Source organism: Microcaecilia unicolor, chromosome 2 (genome assembly GCF_901765095.1).
Source record: "Microcaecilia unicolor chromosome 2, aMicUni1.1, whole genome shotgun sequence".
Classification (NCBI taxonomy): domain Eukaryota; kingdom Metazoa; phylum Chordata; class Amphibia; order Gymnophiona; family Siphonopidae; genus Microcaecilia; species Microcaecilia unicolor.
The window spans coordinates 240747074-240765692 of NC_044032.1; the positions used below are offsets into that span (position 1 = coordinate 240747074).

The following is an 18619-nucleotide window of genomic DNA, read 5'->3' on the forward strand; positions in this document are numbered from 1 at the left end:
CCCAAGCACGAAACACTGATAAACTAGAACCCTTATGAAGGAGTTGCACTGAGTTCCCAGGATCACCATTGCAATCACCAGCATCAGCCACACCCCACCAAGATCTGTGTCCTAAACAAGTCAGGTGATCACACTAGAAAGTTTTAGGCTCTGTGCTTGGAGGCCTGGCAATACTTTAACCGTGCTTCAGCCTGAGCATGTCCAGACTGTGAACAAACCTATAGCTTCCCCTAATCATCTAAAGAGTTGCCCCCTCCCCCAACCACTATAATTAAGGGGTGAGAACTAAAAGAGCACACAAAAAGCAAAAACTGGGGTTTCAAGGAAAGATACAAAATACATTTTCATGTCATCCTTTCGATCTGGCATGGCCTAGTGGTTAGGGTGGTGGACTTTGGTCCTGGGCAAGTCACTTAACCCTCCATTGCCCCATGTAAGCCGGAGCCTGCCATGAGTGAGAAAGCGCGGGGTACAAATGTAACAAAAATAAATAAAAAATATCTTCCCCAAGCACAGGAGATCCTCGCCCCGGGGCTGCTCCCCTTTACGAAGCGGAGGACTGTGACAGCCAGGCCTTGATAAGTTAGGACAAATGTTAAACACACACAAATCAGCATCCAGTTACAGCGCTGGCAAAAGCCACAACAATCCTTAGCCTCCTTTTTTGCCAGACTATTTTTAGTCCTGGCCGCTGTCAATTGCAAAGGTTTTATGGCAGCCCCCCCCCTCGCCCCCCCCCCCTTTCTACCACTCGCCCTTGTTCACAGCCTGGCAGTTGTTGAGCATTGTAGAGGGCGGAGGAGGAGGGGAACAAAGTTTACCGTGAGAACCAGCAAGTCCCATCCTGAAGGCGAAGTTCTCGGTGGGAGAGAGAGAGGAGGACAAGGAAAAAAAAGAATCGCAGCAAGAAAAAGGAACAGTGGGTTCTCCAGAAAGAAAAAAAAAAAAAGTGATGAATAAAAAAACTGGGTTTCAATCGATGCGGTGAACTTTTGGTTTGAGAAGCTCAGGTCAAAGGTGCAAGAAAGACTCCCTTTAAGGGGAAGGCGGCGGCGATCGCGATCTGGGAGGGGGAGACCCCCTCCCAAGAGATCGGGGTGGGGGGAGATTCAGGCGAAGCGCGGAGCCCAGCCTGGGAGGAGCCCGCGCCTCTCGGGGAGGGGAGGAGGGGGGGGGCACGGGACGCCGCTTTAGCCGGATCGCGCATCCACGCAAGAAGCAGCAGAGTGAGGAGCGGACGGACGGGCGGCCGTGCCATGGAGGTGACCCCCATCCCCGTGCTGACCGTGCCCACCGTGCCCTACGAGGACCAGAAGCCGGGCAGCAATGGGCTGCGCCGGGCCACGGCCGTGTTCGAGAGCCGCCGCCACTACCTGCAGAACTTCGTGCAGAGCCTCCTGGCCTCGGTGGACCTGCGCGACCGCCAGGGCTGCACCATGGTGGTGGGCAGCGACGGCAGGTACTTCAGCAGGACGGCCACCGAGGTCATCGTGCAGATGGCCGCCGCCAACGGGGTAAGCTGCCCCCTCCCCCGTCCCTCACTGACCCCCCTTGCCCCCGACCCCGCCTCATCTTCTCCCTGTTTTCTGTTCTCAATGCAAAACATTTTTCTTTTCTCTGCTTCTGTTTTACACTTAATCTCTTGTGTTTTCAATTGCAAACAATTGTCCAGAGCGACTTACAATACAGGTCAGACAAATTCTTCCTTATGGGTCACTCAGATGTTGCACCTGAATCTACCATGACATTCATGTTTTTTCTCGTTTTCGTAATCCCTCTAAAATCATACATGTTTATCTTATGACAATTGGACGTCCTATTTAATTTTTATTGCCGTGTTGCCGCTGTCTCAGTTGTATAGAATCTGAGAAGGTTGCACCTACTCCCTAATGACCATATAAAATCAGCACTTTTCTTGGGTTTACCACAAAGCCTACTTCCAGATCCATTTTTTGGACAGCAGTCAAGCCCAGCCATGCCTGGACGTTTTTGTGGTTTCTCTGTAATGTTAAAAGGGTTCAGTTTCCAAACTAATTTGAGAACAACTTGAGAAAACTTGGACACATTGCACTGCAGATTGTTCTGTGAATCCCCTCAGGGGAATGAAAGTGGTGGAAATACCGAGGGAAATGATGTGAGAGATACATGAAGGACAATGTTAAATGTGAGTGAAAAATTAGAGACCAGCGTTCTCCGCCAAAGGGAACCAGGGAGCTGAAAGTCATCGGTTCATCTAATACGATTGGAAAAAAAAAACCCCAAAACAAAACAATACAAAGGTTTTAAAATAATGAACTTGCAAGGAAAAGGAGAGATTGCCTTTTAAAGATTTTCTCCTTCTGGTGCTTGGGGGGTAGAGAGATTAAAATTTCATGAAGTCCCAGCAGTGAGCCAGGGGAGTTGGTTTTAGTTCTTTCCCTTGCTGATGATCAGACAGGGGCCCTGGGTGTAAGCAGACTTTAGGGGAGAAAAAGCAGTTGGATTTTGGGACAAGAAGATAACCAATATCAGTCACTTGGGTGCATTCATTTTAAAAGTGTGACTCCTGCATACTTCCCATTGGATGAAATTTTTTCCCCCCAAAGAACAAATACAATGTACTGATAGAAGCTATGTCACAGTCCTGCTTATAATCGAACGAGAAAAACGCCCAAGTTCCAACCTAAATCGGGAGATGGATGTTTATCTCACAAAAACGAATAATGCGGTATAATCGAAAGCCGAACTTGGACGTTTTCAACTGCATTCCATCGCGGAAGCATACAAAGTTGACGGGGGCATGTCGGAGGCGTGGTGAAGGCGGGACTGGGGCATGGTTATCACCCGAACAGAGATGGGCGCCTTTCGCCGATAATGGGAAAAAGTATGTGTTTGTAGCTAGAATTTAGGGCACTTTTCCTGGACCCTGTTTTTTCACGAATAAGGCCCCAAAAAGTGCCCTAAATGACCAGATTACCCCCAGAGGGAATCGGGGATGACCTCCCCTGACTCCCCCAGTGGTCACTAACCCCCTCCCACCACAAAAAAAATGATGTTTCACAACTTCCTGGCAGCAGTATGCAGGTCCCTGGAGCAGTTGTTAGGGGGTGCAGTGGACTTCAGGCAGGTGGACCCAGGCCCATCCCCCCCTACCTGTTACGATTGTGCTGCTTAATGCTTATTAGTCGTCCAATTCCCCCAAACCCACTGTACCCACATGTAGGTGCCCCCCTTCACCCCTTAGGGCTATAGTAATGGTGTAGACTTGTGGGCAGTGGGTTTTGAGGGGGATTTGGGGGGCTCAACACACAAGGGAAGGGTGCTATGCACCTGGGAGCTCTTTTACCTTTTTTTTGTTTTTGTAAAAGTGCCCCCTAGGGTGCCCGGTTGATGTCCTGGCATGTGAGGGGGACCAGTGCACTACGAATCCTGGCCCCTCCCACGAACAAATGCCTTGGATTTATTCGTTTTTGAGCTGGGCGCTTTCATTTTCCATTATCGCTGAAAAACAAAAACGCCCAGCTCACAAATTGTCGAATAAAACATGGACGTCTATTTTTTGCGAAAATACGGTTCGGTCCGCCCCTTCACGGACCCATTCTCGGAGATAAACGCCCATGGAGATAGACGTTTTCGTTCGATTATGCCCCTCAGCGTGTGCTTGTGTTTTACTGATATAAGCTATGGGGTATATTTTTTTTCTTTTTTTTTTGCTTTCTTTCTTTCTATATAGCTGTTACAAGACAATGCATACTGCTGGGATAAAATCAGTACATATTATTGTCCTATAGACAGTGGTAGCTTCCAGGCTCCACCTAACACTTCAACTGCATGGGGAAAAAGAAGCAAGTTCCAAAATGTTCTAGGTCAACTTGGCAGAAATTCACCACTAGCTAAAGGCAGTCACACATCAGACTGCTGGTGGTGGACCCCAGGTGCTCTGCAGAGTAAACAAACACGGATCTATATAAAGACCCAATCAATCATTATCATGGGTCATGCAGGTTTGAGAGGTAACTATACTTGAATTGGGCACTATCTTTAGTTAGGAGGTTATAAAACCCAATATTATGTTGCTACCTCCTATGCACTGTGTTTAATCACTGACCTCAGCCGGTTCTACGTACTGAATACAACTTCCAATCAGCAAGCTTTATGCATCCACCTCCTCACTGGTCCGTGATAGAATCTTTTTTTCTGATTTTCTCTTAGTTATTCAGTAAATGCTGTTTCCAAATGTCATTGTCCATTCACTATAAGATATGGACAATGGCATTTGAAAATAGCATTTATTGAATGGTGTGAATTTTGAAATATAACTAAGAGAAAATAAGAAAAAAAAAGATTCTATCACGGACCAGGGAGGAGGTGGATGCATAAAGCTTGCTGATTGGAAGTTGTATTCAGTAAGTAGCACCGCTGAGGTCAGTGATTAAACACAGTGCATAGGAGGTAGCCACATAATATTGGGTTTGAGAGGTAAGGCATTTCATACCCAAGCAGCCTATATTGAGTGCCAGGTATTGATACATCCTATGCATCCAAATACAGTTATGCAAAAAATAAGTTTGCAGAGCATGATTCATAATTCATAGCAGGGATGCCAGGACAACAAAATACTACAGCTACTTATCATTTCTAAAGCGCTACTAGACGTATGCAGTGCTGTACACTTGAACATGAAGAGACAGTCCCTGCTCGATAGAGCTAACAATCTAATTAAGACAGACAGACAGAACAAACAAGAGATAAGGGAATATTAAAGTGAGGATGATAAAATAAGGGTTCTGAACAAAGTGAATAAGGGTTAGGAGTTAAAAGCAGCATCAAAAAGGTGGGCTTTTAGCTTAGATTTGCAGACGGCCAGAGGTGGAGCTTGATGTACCGGCTCAGGAAGTCTATTCCAGGCATATGGTGCAGCAAGATAAAAGGAACGGAGTCTGGAGTTAGCGGTGGAGGAGAAGGGTGCAGATAAGAGAGATTTACCCAGTGAACGGAGTAATAATGGGATAACCTTCTGGAAGCTCATTGGTTCTGTCCTCTCATGCCTGATTTTGTATTCCTTCTCACTGAGCTCTCATAGAACTGTCATATACAGTTGCCAGTAGAGCAAGCAGCACGTCATAGTGAATGCAAAGATATACTAATAGCCCCTCAGTGACTTGCTCTGCCACAGTGTGTGTGGCAAACCATTAGATGTCAGTGTATGATCTGTAACTTGCTGAACTCTTCCCCCCAACAGCTGTTGAAACTCTGTAGCCCCATCCCTGTCTGCAAAGAATGAGTCTCCACTGGTAATCAAAGCAAGTCACCTGCTTGGCAGTAGCACCCACTGGGTCCAAAGCCAGCCCCTACTGCAGCTGTTTCCTTTAGTGGATTTGATGCCAGTTGGAATAAAAGCTTCATGTGTTCAATTCTATGGCTCCACTCTGTCGGAATAAAGCCCCCCCCCCCCCCCCCCCGAGAGGACAACTCGACTGTTTTTTCCTAGTTCACCAGTAAGAGGGTGGCAAGGGTGCTGCAATGTCTAGGGAAGCTTTCTAGCATTCGCTGAGGAACAGTTGGTCCTGTACTGTTCAGTCACTTTATACACAGACAGAGAAAAGAAATTCTCAGGCCAGTGAGTCCTCAGGAGCCTGTTCTCCACTGACAATAGGCAGTAGCTCCTGTCCTACAAGTGTGTTCGCCAGTGTGTTTTTTTTCTAGCGAAAAAGGTGCCGGTACTTCAATGCCAGGCCTCCCTTCAGGTGTGGGGTGATCACTGAGGGACCCACCCCACAATAGCCAGGCCCCCTGCAACCAGTCACAGAATCTATGACAAGGCAGAATTGTTGTGTAGAGCCTGAGCTCGTTCATTAAAACTTGAGGACCATATGTCAATTTTAGCAGACAATGGAAAAGGTGCCGGTACTCAGCAGGGATGTAGCCAGACTTCGGTGGGAGGAGTGTCCAGAGCCCGAGGTGAGGGGGCACATTTTAGCCCCCCCCCCCCCGGTGCTGCTGACCCCCCCGCCCCGCCATTGCCGACCCCACCACCACCTGACGACCCTCTCGACCCCCCTCTCACCGTCGCCTACCTTTGCTGGTTGGGGACCCCAACCCCCGCCAGCCGAGGTCCTCTTCTTTCCGCAAAAGGCTTCCTTCTGTTTCTGACGTCCTGCATTTACAACATGCAGGACGTCAGAAACAGAAGGAAGCCCTTTGCGGAAAGAAGAGGATCTTGGCTGGCGGGGGTTGGGGTCACCCGCCAGCAAAGGCAGGCGATGGCGGGTTGAGAGGGTCATGGGCAGGGGGGTCCAGGGCCAAATCTACGGGGGCCCAGGTCTCCCAGGCCCCACGTAGCAACGCCACTGGTACTCAGTACCCCCAAGTACCCCCTCAATAAAAGCCCTGGTGTTAGCAAAGCCTCACTGTGCATCACTGCCAAAATGTACAAAGTCTGGCTAAGGTGTCACATACAACACATATGTGTGCCCAGCAGTTTTCTAGGAGGGGATATCTAGCCATTAAAAATTGTACAGGTAAATACAGGCTTATTGCTGTTCAGCTATGCTCATTTTCCTTCCAAGGGTTAAGCCCAAAGTGATCTCAAAGCACAACCTGGTGTAGTTTGTAGAACTTTAGAATCATCAGGTTCACCCAGCCTATCCCGTTTACTTCTTTTTACAATGCCAATGATCCCAGTTGGTCTCTGCCTTTTCCCTTCCTTCTTTACAAAAAGGATATATACTGAAAATTTTTATGATAATTTATTTTCATGTTGTCTGTTCTTTGTTTGTTTTTTCATATGAGAAAAAGAATTCAAAAATCAAAAGGAAAAGATGTCTGGATGCCCTCCACACAGCTTAAATTATCTTTAACCCCCTACCCAGACCGCCTTGGGGCCCCCAGACCTCCCTCTAACCACTTATACTCTTAGAGCAAGAGGTGTATCTACAGTATATTGAGAAAGCGCCGTTGGCCTGTGGCTAATGCCATTGTGGTGTAAGGCACTGTAACAGAAAGCAGAACTTCTGCTTCCATCAGTGATTGCAAGCCATCCAGGTTCTGACACAGCAACATTCAGGATGAGGTTCTTACTTTGGAAGGCAGTTTTTGGTTTTCACCAAACAAAACATTCTTCATTGTAACAGAAAAGTTCAATTTTTGACTCGTTTGCCCAGAACACATTATTCTAGAAGTCTTGTGGGTTATCCTGATGCTCTTTGGTGAACCTGAGACTAGCAGCAGTGTTCTTTTCAGGGAGCAGTGGTTTCCTCCTAGCTGTCATTCCTTGAACACTATTCCTGATCAGTTTTTTCCAGACAGATGATACATCAACCCTCATGTCAGCCATAGTGAGTGAGGCCTGCATATCTTTAAATGTTACTTAAGAACATAGGAATAGTCCTACTGGGTCAGACCAGTGGTCCTTCTAGCACACTATCCTGCTTCCAACAGTGGCCAATCCAGGTCACAAGTACGTGGCAGAAACCCAAATAGTAGCAACATTCCATGCTACCAATCCCAGGGCAAGCAGTGACTTCCCCATGTCCATCTTAATAACAGGAATGTGTCCAAACCTTTTTTTAAACCCGGATAAGCTAACTGCTGTTACCACTGCTGTTCGAGAACTTAACTATTCCTTGAGTGAAAAAATATTTCCTCTTATTTGTTTTTAAAGTATTTCCATGCAATCCCCTGGTCTTTGTACTTTTTGAATGAGTGACAAATTGATTCACCTCCACCTGTTCCACACACTTTGTGAATGAGTTTCCAGTTGCTCTTTTAGTGATCTTGGCTAAACAATTGATCCTGAGTAGAACCACTTTAGTGTCCAACCTTTTCCATTTATATGGTGTGAGATAGTGGATGAATGGAACACTAAGGGCCAGATTCAGTAAATGGCACTGAAAATTCACGTCAGTGCTATTTCATAAAGGGTGCTCTGGGCTGAACACTCTTTATAGAATAGCACTCAGCGTGTATTCCAGCATCCAATTTTGGGTGTGTGAACTTACACCAACAGAAACCTGGTATAAATCCTGGCATGCAAATTGGGTGCACAGCCCCCAAATCCTATAACACTGCATGTAATTCTTTGCAGTGCCCCTGACCCCCCCATGCTCTTCCTGTAGCTATTCCCCCTTTGGGGTTACGTGCAAGAGGATTTGGGTGTGGATCTTTATGGAATCATGCACAACCAGATGCATATGCAAATCCCAATTAGAACCAATTAACATCAGTAATTGTTATCAGCCAATTATTGATTGTTGACGGCTCATTAACTGGTTTACAGTGTGTCTGAGCTCCTCTGAAATTTTTTGTGGTTGTGGCACGATGAGTTCCCAATAACTTTTATGAGAAGACCAAACTCTAAACAGTTTGGACCTTTGTAGAGGACAAGATGTCAAACTAAGTGGTAAAATGTACTCTGGTGGTTTACGTTCACTTGATTCTGATAAGTAAGTTAATTGAACCCCTAGTTTCTTTAGCATAGTTTGGGCCAGCATTAAAGGGGGGATTGCAAACATGGCATCTGCCCTGGGCCCCACAGCTCCAGGGGGACCCGCGGTCCAGGCATCTCTTCTCCTTCTTTCCATCACAGTCCGTCTCCTCCTCCCTTCCCCTCACCTTCCCAATCTTCTTTAAAAATGTATTTCCTTTCTCAGAGGGGCCCCGGCACAGAAGCCATCCTCACAAGCTGCCTCCAGCGGCCCTGAAGCTTTCCCTCTCTGCCGCGATCCCCCCCCCCCCCCCGATGCAATTTCCTGTTTCCACCTGGGCGGATTGTGGCAGAGAGGGAAAGCTTTGGAGCAGCTTGTGAGGATGGCTGCTGCACCGGGGCCTTTCTGAGATGGGAATGCAAGGTGAGGGGAAGGGAGGGTGGAGAGAAGGGTAAGAGATGCCTGGACTGCGTAGTAGCAATGTAAGGGCCCCCCCTCCTTAATTTCTTCCCTGGGCCCTACCATGTCTAAAACCAGCCCTGAGCACACTTACTATTTCACACATTGATTCTGAATTAGACCTATTGTTCTTACTTTGTTCATTCTGCTGTCTGAAGAAACATATAATTGTTTAATTTATACCTTTTTTATTGCTTGAGAAAAGACTAGTTTCATTAAACAAGGGGATCGTGATAAGAACATTTAATTCTCACAATACTTAGAATTCACTATATATATATTATCAGCTCTATGTTTGAACATTGCTCTGAGTCTGTGAAGACTGTTCTGAGTCTGTGTTATCTGTGTGTTTTTGAGTCATATTACCTAAAGTGGTTTTGGATGCAGTTTTTCTCTTTTTGAGCCATGCAGTCTGTTTTTTATTTAAATTTGTTTTAAAAAGCATGAAAACAAAGCTTTTGGTATTAGAAGAGAGTGGTTATAAAATCTAAGGCTGGAAATAATTTAACTCAGGAACTAGTGTTCTCTGCTTCTATGTGCAGAAACTCTACAGCTTGATGTAAAGTAAAAAAAAAACCTATTCTGATCTGTTTATTTATTTTTTACATTTATATCCCATTTTAATCAAAGCGAGTGTTACTCTGGGCGTCTTTTACTAAGGCGCACTCATTCTTTTAGCACGTGCTAAAATTGTGGGAATGCCTTATTGAAACTCTCTCTATTAATTGTTTTCCCAAATTCAACCACTAGAGGGAGAGTTCTACAGTGCCAGGGAACAGAGGGAATTCTCACACTTAAACCAGTTTGATGCATGGTGATGTGAGTCTGAGATCTGACCAGAAAGCCTTCAGAACCTTTTTTGTTTTTGGAAAATTGTTTTTATTTCTCTTCTCTTGGCTTGTTTCTGGAATATTCATCTTCCAGCCAGAGCACCTGTCAAAGTTCTTACTTTCAAAGTACTTCATGGGTTTGGCTACCGTCAGCAAGGCTTAAGGGAAGGATGAAGAACTGGTTTCATTTTTCAGGAGAGGGAGATTGAGTCCTTGTTTTATTCTGTAGTACGCATGGGCCTAAGTTGCCTGAAACCCCCCCCCCCAAACAAAAAACAGAAACAGAAGTCCATGCATGCAACAGAGTTAAAACCAGGATGGAGCCACCTGGCCAGGTGTGGCAAAGAGACCAGGCCTTTTCCTTAACAAACGTATTGCTGGCTTCATGACATAGCGGCACTGCTAAGGAGAACTGGGTTCAGTTCCCAACTCCCAACTCCTGTCACTAGCAGGACTTGAGGCTGCTGAAGATGCAGTATTCATGCATCTTTCAGAAGTGTAGCCACTGGTGTAGCCAAGGGTGGGCCTGGGTGGGCCAAGGCCCACCCACTTTGGGTTCAGGCCCACCCAGTAGCAGCACACCTATGGTGTGGCTGGCAGGGATTCCCTAGCCTCACCAGCTGAAAACTCCCAACAACTGTCCCTCCTGCATACCTTGTAAATAGCAGATGGCATGCAGGTGAGACAAGGAGAGACCAAATCACCTGTGTGACAGCGAGGGGTTCTTCTGCCCACCCATCCTGGGTCCAGGCCCACCCAAAGTTGGGTGTCTGGTTACATCCCTGAGTGTAGCCAGGTTTTTATATCAGAGGGAGCAGATCTTTTGTAAAATAGGCATCAGTGTGAAGCTGAAGGGCTGATACGCATTGACACCACTTTATTCAAAATGTGTTTGGGGGAGTGTCCACACCCCTTGCACCTCACCTAGCTACGCCTCTTCTTCACCTACAGGGAATCCCAGCTAACACTTAATGCAGACACTTATCATGACAAAAACTAACAGACATTACAAAGAGACATTAGTGGTGAGGCAAGGAACGGAGTAGGCCAGGCAGTGATAATGGATAGACTGAATGGACCCAGAAGCTGCAGATGTCATTAATGCTTCTATATTTCTGTAGTTCTGTTTGACTTGAGTCTCTGCATTGCACAGGGTTGCCAACTGACTCAAGAGAATATCAACAGAGTGATCCCGTCCTGGTCTTAACCCTTTCTCTCTATCCATTCCTTTAATAGAGAGAACCCAGAACTGGATCAACCTCTCAAAGTTCAACTGGCTTAGATGGCAACCTTGGTACCAGGGAGCAGAAGGAGCTGCAGTCTGTGGTCCCTGGCTAGGCGAGAAGGGGAAAGTCATAACATGATGGGAGTCATTTTATAAAGCTTGTTCCTCATGTACAGTGTTGAATGCAGCAAAGAACTTGTATAAAATTTCACGATCTCATATGAGCATAAACAGTAGATGCATGGAGAAAGTGTGCTTACCTTTATAAAGTCGTGTTGGCATTCCTGAGGGCGGAGTTTGGGCAGAGCAGAGGCGAGTTTCAACCTATTTTAAACACTAACTGACACTATATAGATTTGGAGCAAGTGTAACTATGTATATTTGAATTTGTGTACAGTTGAGGATGGTTCTGGAAGCTTATTTTATAAAGGTATATAGGTGCCTATCTTGTCTTGGATTTTCCACATACATGTCCTCTTATAACGTTATACTCAATGTGCGTTTGGGGTTCAGAAACTTCATGTAGCTGCAGATAGTGTCCTAGCCCTAGAGGGCAATTTTGTTTTTAGTTGAAAGTAGGATAAAGTTATTAATCAAAATAAAATGATGGCAAATAACACATGCAGAGTGCTGGAAAATGCATCATACAGGTACTGATGATATTTTCTGGCATTGAGAGGTTTCAGGTTGAAGAGGAGAGGCCTAGTGGTTAGGGTGGTGGACTTTGGTCCTGAGGAATTGAGTTCAATTCCCACTTCAGGCACAGGCAGCTCCTTGTGACTCTGGGCAAGTCACTTAACGCTCCATGTAAGCCACATTGAGCCTGCCATGAGTGGGAAAGCATGGGGTACAAATGTAACAAAAAAAAATGGTGCTTTACAGATGGCAGGTCAGAAGGAACTCAGAGCCAGTTTGATTTTATAGCTCTGCTTCCAAAGACCTGCTCTTTTCTTGTGATGGGTGTAGCCATTGAACTCGCTTCCTTCATTTATCATTGTTCTGAAGGCTGTATATATTTTATCCTTGAAGCCACCGTGTCTACTTTATTGTGTGTTTGGAGTGCCATCGTGCAGTTGCCATTCCTTAGATTAAGGAGGCAGACATTTCATACTCAGACTTGATTTTGCCTACAGCACATTTTATTTTTCAGTTTGATGTCTTGATTTTGCTTCTTGTGTTTAAAGAAGTAGAATAAAATAATAAAATTTGAAAAAAGATGGTATGGGAAGGGGTGCAGAAGCCCTCTCAGTTGCAGTTCTGGTCACAAAGGCTCAGAGAAGAGCGACCAAAATGATGAAGGGAACAGAAAGACTCCCCTGCAGGGAAAGGCTAAAAAGGTTAGGGCTCTTCCCTGGCTCACGTGAATGCCCCTCGAGTATGTCAGCCTATACAGACCTTTGAAGGGTGTTTTATTGATATTTTCAGCAGCCATAATGCCTCATGAAGAACCATACAAAAATCAGAAATCTAAACACACTGGAACCTCTTACACATTCTCTTCCGTTTCTCTCCTGTCCTTGCCCCTCCTCACACGGATAATATTTAGCATTTCCTTTTGCCATAGCTTACCACAGATGCATTCATTTTATTTCCTTTTGTTAGCTTCCAAAATTTAAGAACTGATTTCCAGAGTTTGTGGGGTTTCAATCCCGTACTCTTAATATTAGCTTTCTCTAGTTCTATGTCCATCACTTTTCCCATTTTTCTGAGCCAGTCACTTAGCTTCAGCTATCTTATACATCTCCACTTGGCTAATATCACCTTGTGCCCAGCAAGAACTAACTTTTGAGTTATCTGTAATTTAACCCTTCCATTTTGCTTTTGGAGGGCAGGAGGACTCATGGAGAAAAAGCTCTTGCAATCTTCAGGTAGACTCAGTCCATACTGGTAGTGTACGATAGTACAAAAAGGGTGTATGCCACGCACCAAAGCTGTTGTTCTGGCCTGCTGTCTCTGTCCTTCCTCTTCCTATTGGTATAGCTGTGCAGTTATCTATCATCAGCTGTTTGAACCCTGCGGCTGGTATATCTACATGGGGACAGTGTGATTCCAACAGCTGACGATCTGTGAAGCACATGGCCACACTGACAGAAAAAGGAAGGCATAGACAGATTTGGGAGAGGGGGGGAGAAACTGTAATGTTACCCAAATATAACAGGAAAAAGCTGTGCTCCTCCTGCTGACCCCCATAGCTTGACAGGTGCCTTTATTTGCCTCTCTTGCTGGAACAGGCCCAACACCTCTTGTACTCATCCTGTGGTCTCTAAACGTCAGCTGTTTGGTTTCCACAGATACAGAGGGTCTCATGATTCAAATAACTGATGTATGAACTGTAAAAGCCACAGAGGGATGGAAGAGGTGGTGGCCCTATTGCAGAAAGACTCCCACCTCTTGATAATCAGCACTATTTAACCGGTCACCAATGGCTACTGACCGCATAAAAAGCATTTAACCAGCTAACCGTGAATATTCAGTGGGAGATAACCAGTTATCTCTGCTGAATATTCACAATTAGTGCATAGCGGCTAACTGGCTATATCTTGTGATATAGCCCGTTAGCACCGATATTCAGTTCTGGGTTTAGCGGTTAAATGGAACTGCATAAATAGCAGTCCTATCATTAACCTCTAGGAACTTAATTGGTTAGTGCTGAATATCAGTTTAACCAGTTAAGTTGCGGTGGCCAAAATGAAACTGGAAATTCAATGCTGATCCCCGGATATGGCGTGGCATTGAATTTCCAGGTTTAGCGCCAGCAGCGGGCTTTAACTGTTCTGCCTGCTGGCAGCTGAATATCAGCCCTTAACAGCACTAGGGCTGAGCAGGAGGAGGAGCAACCAGACAAATGAAGATACCTGGTTGTCATCAAGGGAGGGAGAATTAGCAGGAATTGTACAAAAATTATTAGGAGCCCCTTAAGGAGAGGGGGAGGGGAAGAGAAACTGAGGGTTCAGGAATTAAGGTTTTGGGGAAAACCCATTTACCCTTACTGTTGGAGCTGAGGACCAGTATAGAGCTGTAACCCATTGCAAGAAGTTGCTCTTCAAGTCAAATCCTCATACCAGTTCCTTCATTTAACTCTGTTCCAGCCTTCTGGACCAGTGGCATAGGCAGACAGCCAAATCTGGGTGGGCCTGAGCCCAAAGTGGGTGGGTGCAACATTTTCTCTCTGTCCTCGCACCCTCCCTCCCCCCATGACACTTCCCAACGCAAAATGTAAATAGGTTAGCTCATCAGGATTCCCAAGTTCTATTAGCTGAAGACTTCATACAAGAGATCGCAGAAAGAGGAAGACAGGCAACAATATCTGGAAAACCTAAGTGAAGCTTGTAGAGAAGTCAGGAAAGCAAAGATGCAAATGGAATTAAAAATAGCCAATACAGTAAAATGAGGGGACAAGACATTTTTAGATATGTTAGTGATAGGAGGAAGTGCAAAAATGGCATTGTGAGATTCAAAGGTGAAGGGGAGGAATGTGTAGAAGCTGATAAAGATAAGGTGGAATTGCTTAACAAATATTTCTGTTCTGTGTTCACAGCTAAAGGGCCGGGAGCAGGACCATAGAAGGCAAACACAAACAGGAATGGAAGGAGAGTGCTAGATGTGGTTTTAGTAAAGCCTTTGACATGGTTCTGCATAGATGACTAATAAATAAACTGAGTGCCCTCGGTATGGACCCTAAAGTGACTGACTGGGTTAAGAACTGGTTGAGTGGAAGGCTACAGAGAGTAGTGGTACATGGAGCTCATTCTGAGGAAAAGGATGTTATCAGTGGTGTGCCGCAAGGTTCAGTTCTTGGGCTGGTTCTTTAACTTTTTAAAAAAATGATATTGCTGAAGGCCTGTCTGGTAAGGTTTGCCTCTTTGCGGATGATACCAAAATCTGCAATAGGGTAGACATTCCTGATGGGTTGGATAACGTAAGGAAGGACTTAGCGAAGCTAGAGAAATGGTCTAGAATTTGGCAGCTTAGGTTTAATGCTAAAAAATACAGGGTCATGCATTTGGGCTGCCAGAACTGAGGAAACGGTACAGTTTAGGGAGTGAGGAACTTTTGCGCATGAGAGAAGAGAGGGACTTGGATGTGATCATACGTGATGATCTTAAGGTGGCCAAACAGGTAGAAAAGGCAATGGCGAAAGCTAGGAGGATGCTTGGGTGCATAAGAAGAGGAATGGTCACTAGGAAATAGAAGGTGATGATGCCCTTGTATAGAAGACTCTGGTGAGACCTCATTTAGAATATTGTGTGCAGTTCTGGAGACCACACCTTCAAAAAGATATAAACAGGATAGAGTCAGTCCAGAGGGCAGCTACTAAAATGGTCAGTGGTCTTCATCATAAAGAGTATGGGGACAGACTTAAAGATCTCAATATGTAAACTTTGGAAGAAAGGTGGGAGAGGGGAGATATGAAAGAGACATTTAAATACCTATATGGCATAAATGCACAGGAAGCAAGTCTCATTCAATTGAAAGGAAGCTCTGGAATGAGGGGCACAGGATGAAGGTAAAAGGGGATAGACTCAGAAGTAACCTGAGGAAATACTTCTTCAAAGAAAGGGTGGTGAATTTGTAAAATGGCCTGCCGATGGAAGGGGTGGGGACGAAACGAGTATTTGGATTCAAGAGAGCTTGGGACAAGAACATAGGATCTCTAAGGGAATGATAGGGAGAGTAGATGGCATGGGTGGGCATACTGGCTGGGCCATATGGTCTTTATCTGCCTACATTTTTCTCTGTTTCTAGAACTCCCTTTTACCAAGCTTAGCAGGCAGCAGTAGCAACTCCTTGATTAAAACGAATCGGAGAAAATATTTCTTCACCCAACGTGTAATTAGACTCTGGAATTCGTTGCCGGAGAACGTGGTACGGGCGGTTAGCTTGACGGAGTTTAAAAAGGGGTTAGATAGATTCCTAAAGGACAAGTCCATAGACCGCTATTAAATGGACTTGGAAAAATTCCGCATTTTTAGGTATAACTTGTCTGGAATGTTTTTACGTTTGGGGAGCGTGCCAGGTGCCCTTGACCTGGATTGGCCACTGTCGGTGACAGGATGCTGGGCTAGATGGACCTTTGGTCTTTCCCAGTATGGCACTACTTATGTACTTATGTATGATCGATGCTGCCACTCCTCGCATGTGTAGTTGTCAGTGGCTCAAGGATGCTGCTGCCATCTGCCAAGCGTAGTAGAAGGAAGTTTTGGCCACCTTCAGAGGAAGTCCTCAGTTGATGGAGCTTGGGAATCCCCATCATCTACAGCAAGGGTCAGGGCTGGTGTTAGACATGCTAGGGCTCAGGGCAGACAATAAAGAAGTCCCCTCCCCAAATTCCCTCTTCTCCTTGCCTCCCCTCCCCACCTGTCATTACAATCACACTGACAAACCCTCACCAAATATAGAACAAGGGATCACAAATTAGAAATAAAAAAAAATACGTAGACAAAAATTGAACTGGGAACCTCAGCATGTACTGCAACAGTTGAGAAATAAAAATAGAAATGTATTTCTTTTTCTACTGGAACACAATAAAAAGACATCCGCTATGCACATTTCTCAAGTTAACATGTTTCAGATAATAAATTGAAATAAAATGCCTTTTCTTCCTTTGCTGTCTGGACGTTTTATTTTTCCATTATGTTTGGTTCCAGTTTATCTTTTCTACTTTCCTTTCTCTCTTCTGCTAATTCTCCTTCAAGCAGCTGCTGTCCATTTGTCTTGTCACCTCTCTTGTTCCATTCCCACACTACACTTGCCTCTGACATATTGATCTTTCCATTTTAGCTTTTTCTGTTTCTAACCCCTTTCCTTTTGCTTTTCAGATACCTATCAAATTTCCATCTCTTTCTTTTAACCACTAGCTCTACCATTCCCCATCTCACTCCTTCCCCAGCCTTCCATTCCCTTCCACCTTCAATTTACTCCCCATTACCATATTTCTGTTCCCTGTAATCACTATCCTCCTCTCATTCATTTGCTTGCCACACCTCCCTCCCTCCTTCCTTCTAGACCAGCATCTGCTCCCGATTCTCCTCTCCCCTCCCTCGTAGCCTGACATCTCCCTCTTCCTTCCACTGTACCCCCCAGCATCTTCCTGTCCCTTCTGTGTTCCCTCCTGCCCCTTCCCCCGTGGTCCAGCACTTCTCCCTCTCTCTTCCCTCCCACCCATTGTCCAGCATCTCTCCCTCACTCCCTTGTGCCCCTGGATCCAACATCTCCCTCCTCCTCTCCCTCCTGTGCAGTATCTCTTCTTTTTTCCACCCTCATGTCCAACATCGTTCCCTTTCTTTTTCCTTTTCCCTCTCTTCCATTGTCCACCACTGTCTCCCTTGCATTCCAGGTTTAATATCTATCCCCTCCTCCCCACAGCATCTCTACATCTCTTCATCCCCTCCACCACCATAGCCAACATTTCTCCCTTTCTCCCTCTCTCATCCCTCTCTCCCCTGTGCAGAATTTCTCCCTTCTTCCTCTCCCTCCCAGGTTCAACATTTCTTTCTCTCTTGTCCTTCACCTCTCCAGTGCTGCAACTCTTCTTCTCTATCCCCACCCCACCCCACCATACATCCAGCAATTCTCCTTCTTCTCCCCTCTATACAACATCTCACCCTTCATCTCCCCTCATGTCCAACATTTATCCCTCTCTTCTACCCTCCCCCGTGCAGCATCTCTCCTTCTCTCCATCACCTCCACACCCATGCCCAACAATTTTCCTTCTCTCCTTCCCCCTCCCCATTCAGCATCTTTGAAAGGGTCGCCGGCAGCGTGTAAGAGTTGCTGCTGTTGCCAGCTGACCCAGAAGCCTTCCCTTTTTTGCATTCCTCCCAAGCTGTAATCAGGAAGTTGCATCAGATTTGGGAGGGGGGAGGGGAGGATGGAGCAAAAAAAAAAAAAGGATTCCAGGTAGGCCCACAGCAGCAGCACAAGCAGCAACCCTTTGAAGACAGATGCAGACCTTCTTGGCATCACACAACATGAATTCTGAGCCAATGCTAATTTGCCTGCTTCCCTGTGTTAACCCTAGAATTTGGATTAGTTGTCCCTCATGTTACTTCCTTAATGAATCTTACTTAATTTCTGAATACTAACTGGAGAATTGCACAGTCCAATTGAATTGGCAGGATTAGCTAATTTAGAATGAATATTGGAAAATATGGTGAGATTTTATCGTTAGGTCTGCTTTCTTGTGAATGATGATGTGGATGTTTTGTATGTTGAACTAGCAGCATCCCCCACCTCTGACCTGACCCCCCCTCCACCTCTTGATTTTAAAATAAAAGTCACCTGGTGTCTAGCTGCATTCTTATCCCCTGATCTCCCCAGACTTCCCCAAAGGCATACCTTGAAGAGTCATGAGCAATACCCACTCACTCCTGCCTCAAGCGCTGCCATCTTGGAAACTGGCAGCACCTGACCCCACTCAGTGCATCCTGGGATGCACCAAGCAGGGTGATTCTGCCAAATGTGGAAAAGTTCACTTATTTGGTAGGTTGCCACTAGAGGTCGCATTGGTTATTTTGAGAAAGGAGCAGCAATGAGCAGGAGTGAGGAGGCATCGCTTCTGCCTCTAGAATCCCTCTAGACCAGCAGAGATAGAAAAGGTAGGCCTGGAGGAGGTCTGTTGGGGTGGGAGGAGGTGGGGCGTGGTTTGGCCTGGTCTGGGGTTTACTGGCTTTAGGATGAGGATAGGGGGATCAGGATTG

The 18619-nt window shown here is 45.7% G+C and overlaps 1 protein-coding gene across 1 annotated transcript in view; it reads left to right on the forward strand.

Annotated features, from left to right (window-relative positions):
* The first annotated feature begins 780 nt into the window (after window positions 1–780).
* Window positions 781–18619, forward strand: part of PGM5 (phosphoglucomutase 5) — a 237533-nt gene continuing 219694 nt past the window's right edge. The window contains exon 1 of the mRNA XM_030193836.1: window positions 781–1514. Within this exon, the coding sequence (XP_030049696.1) occupies window positions 1257–1514 (258 nt within the window). The 5' untranslated portion in view covers window positions 781–1256. The remainder of the gene's footprint in view (window positions 1515–18619) is intronic.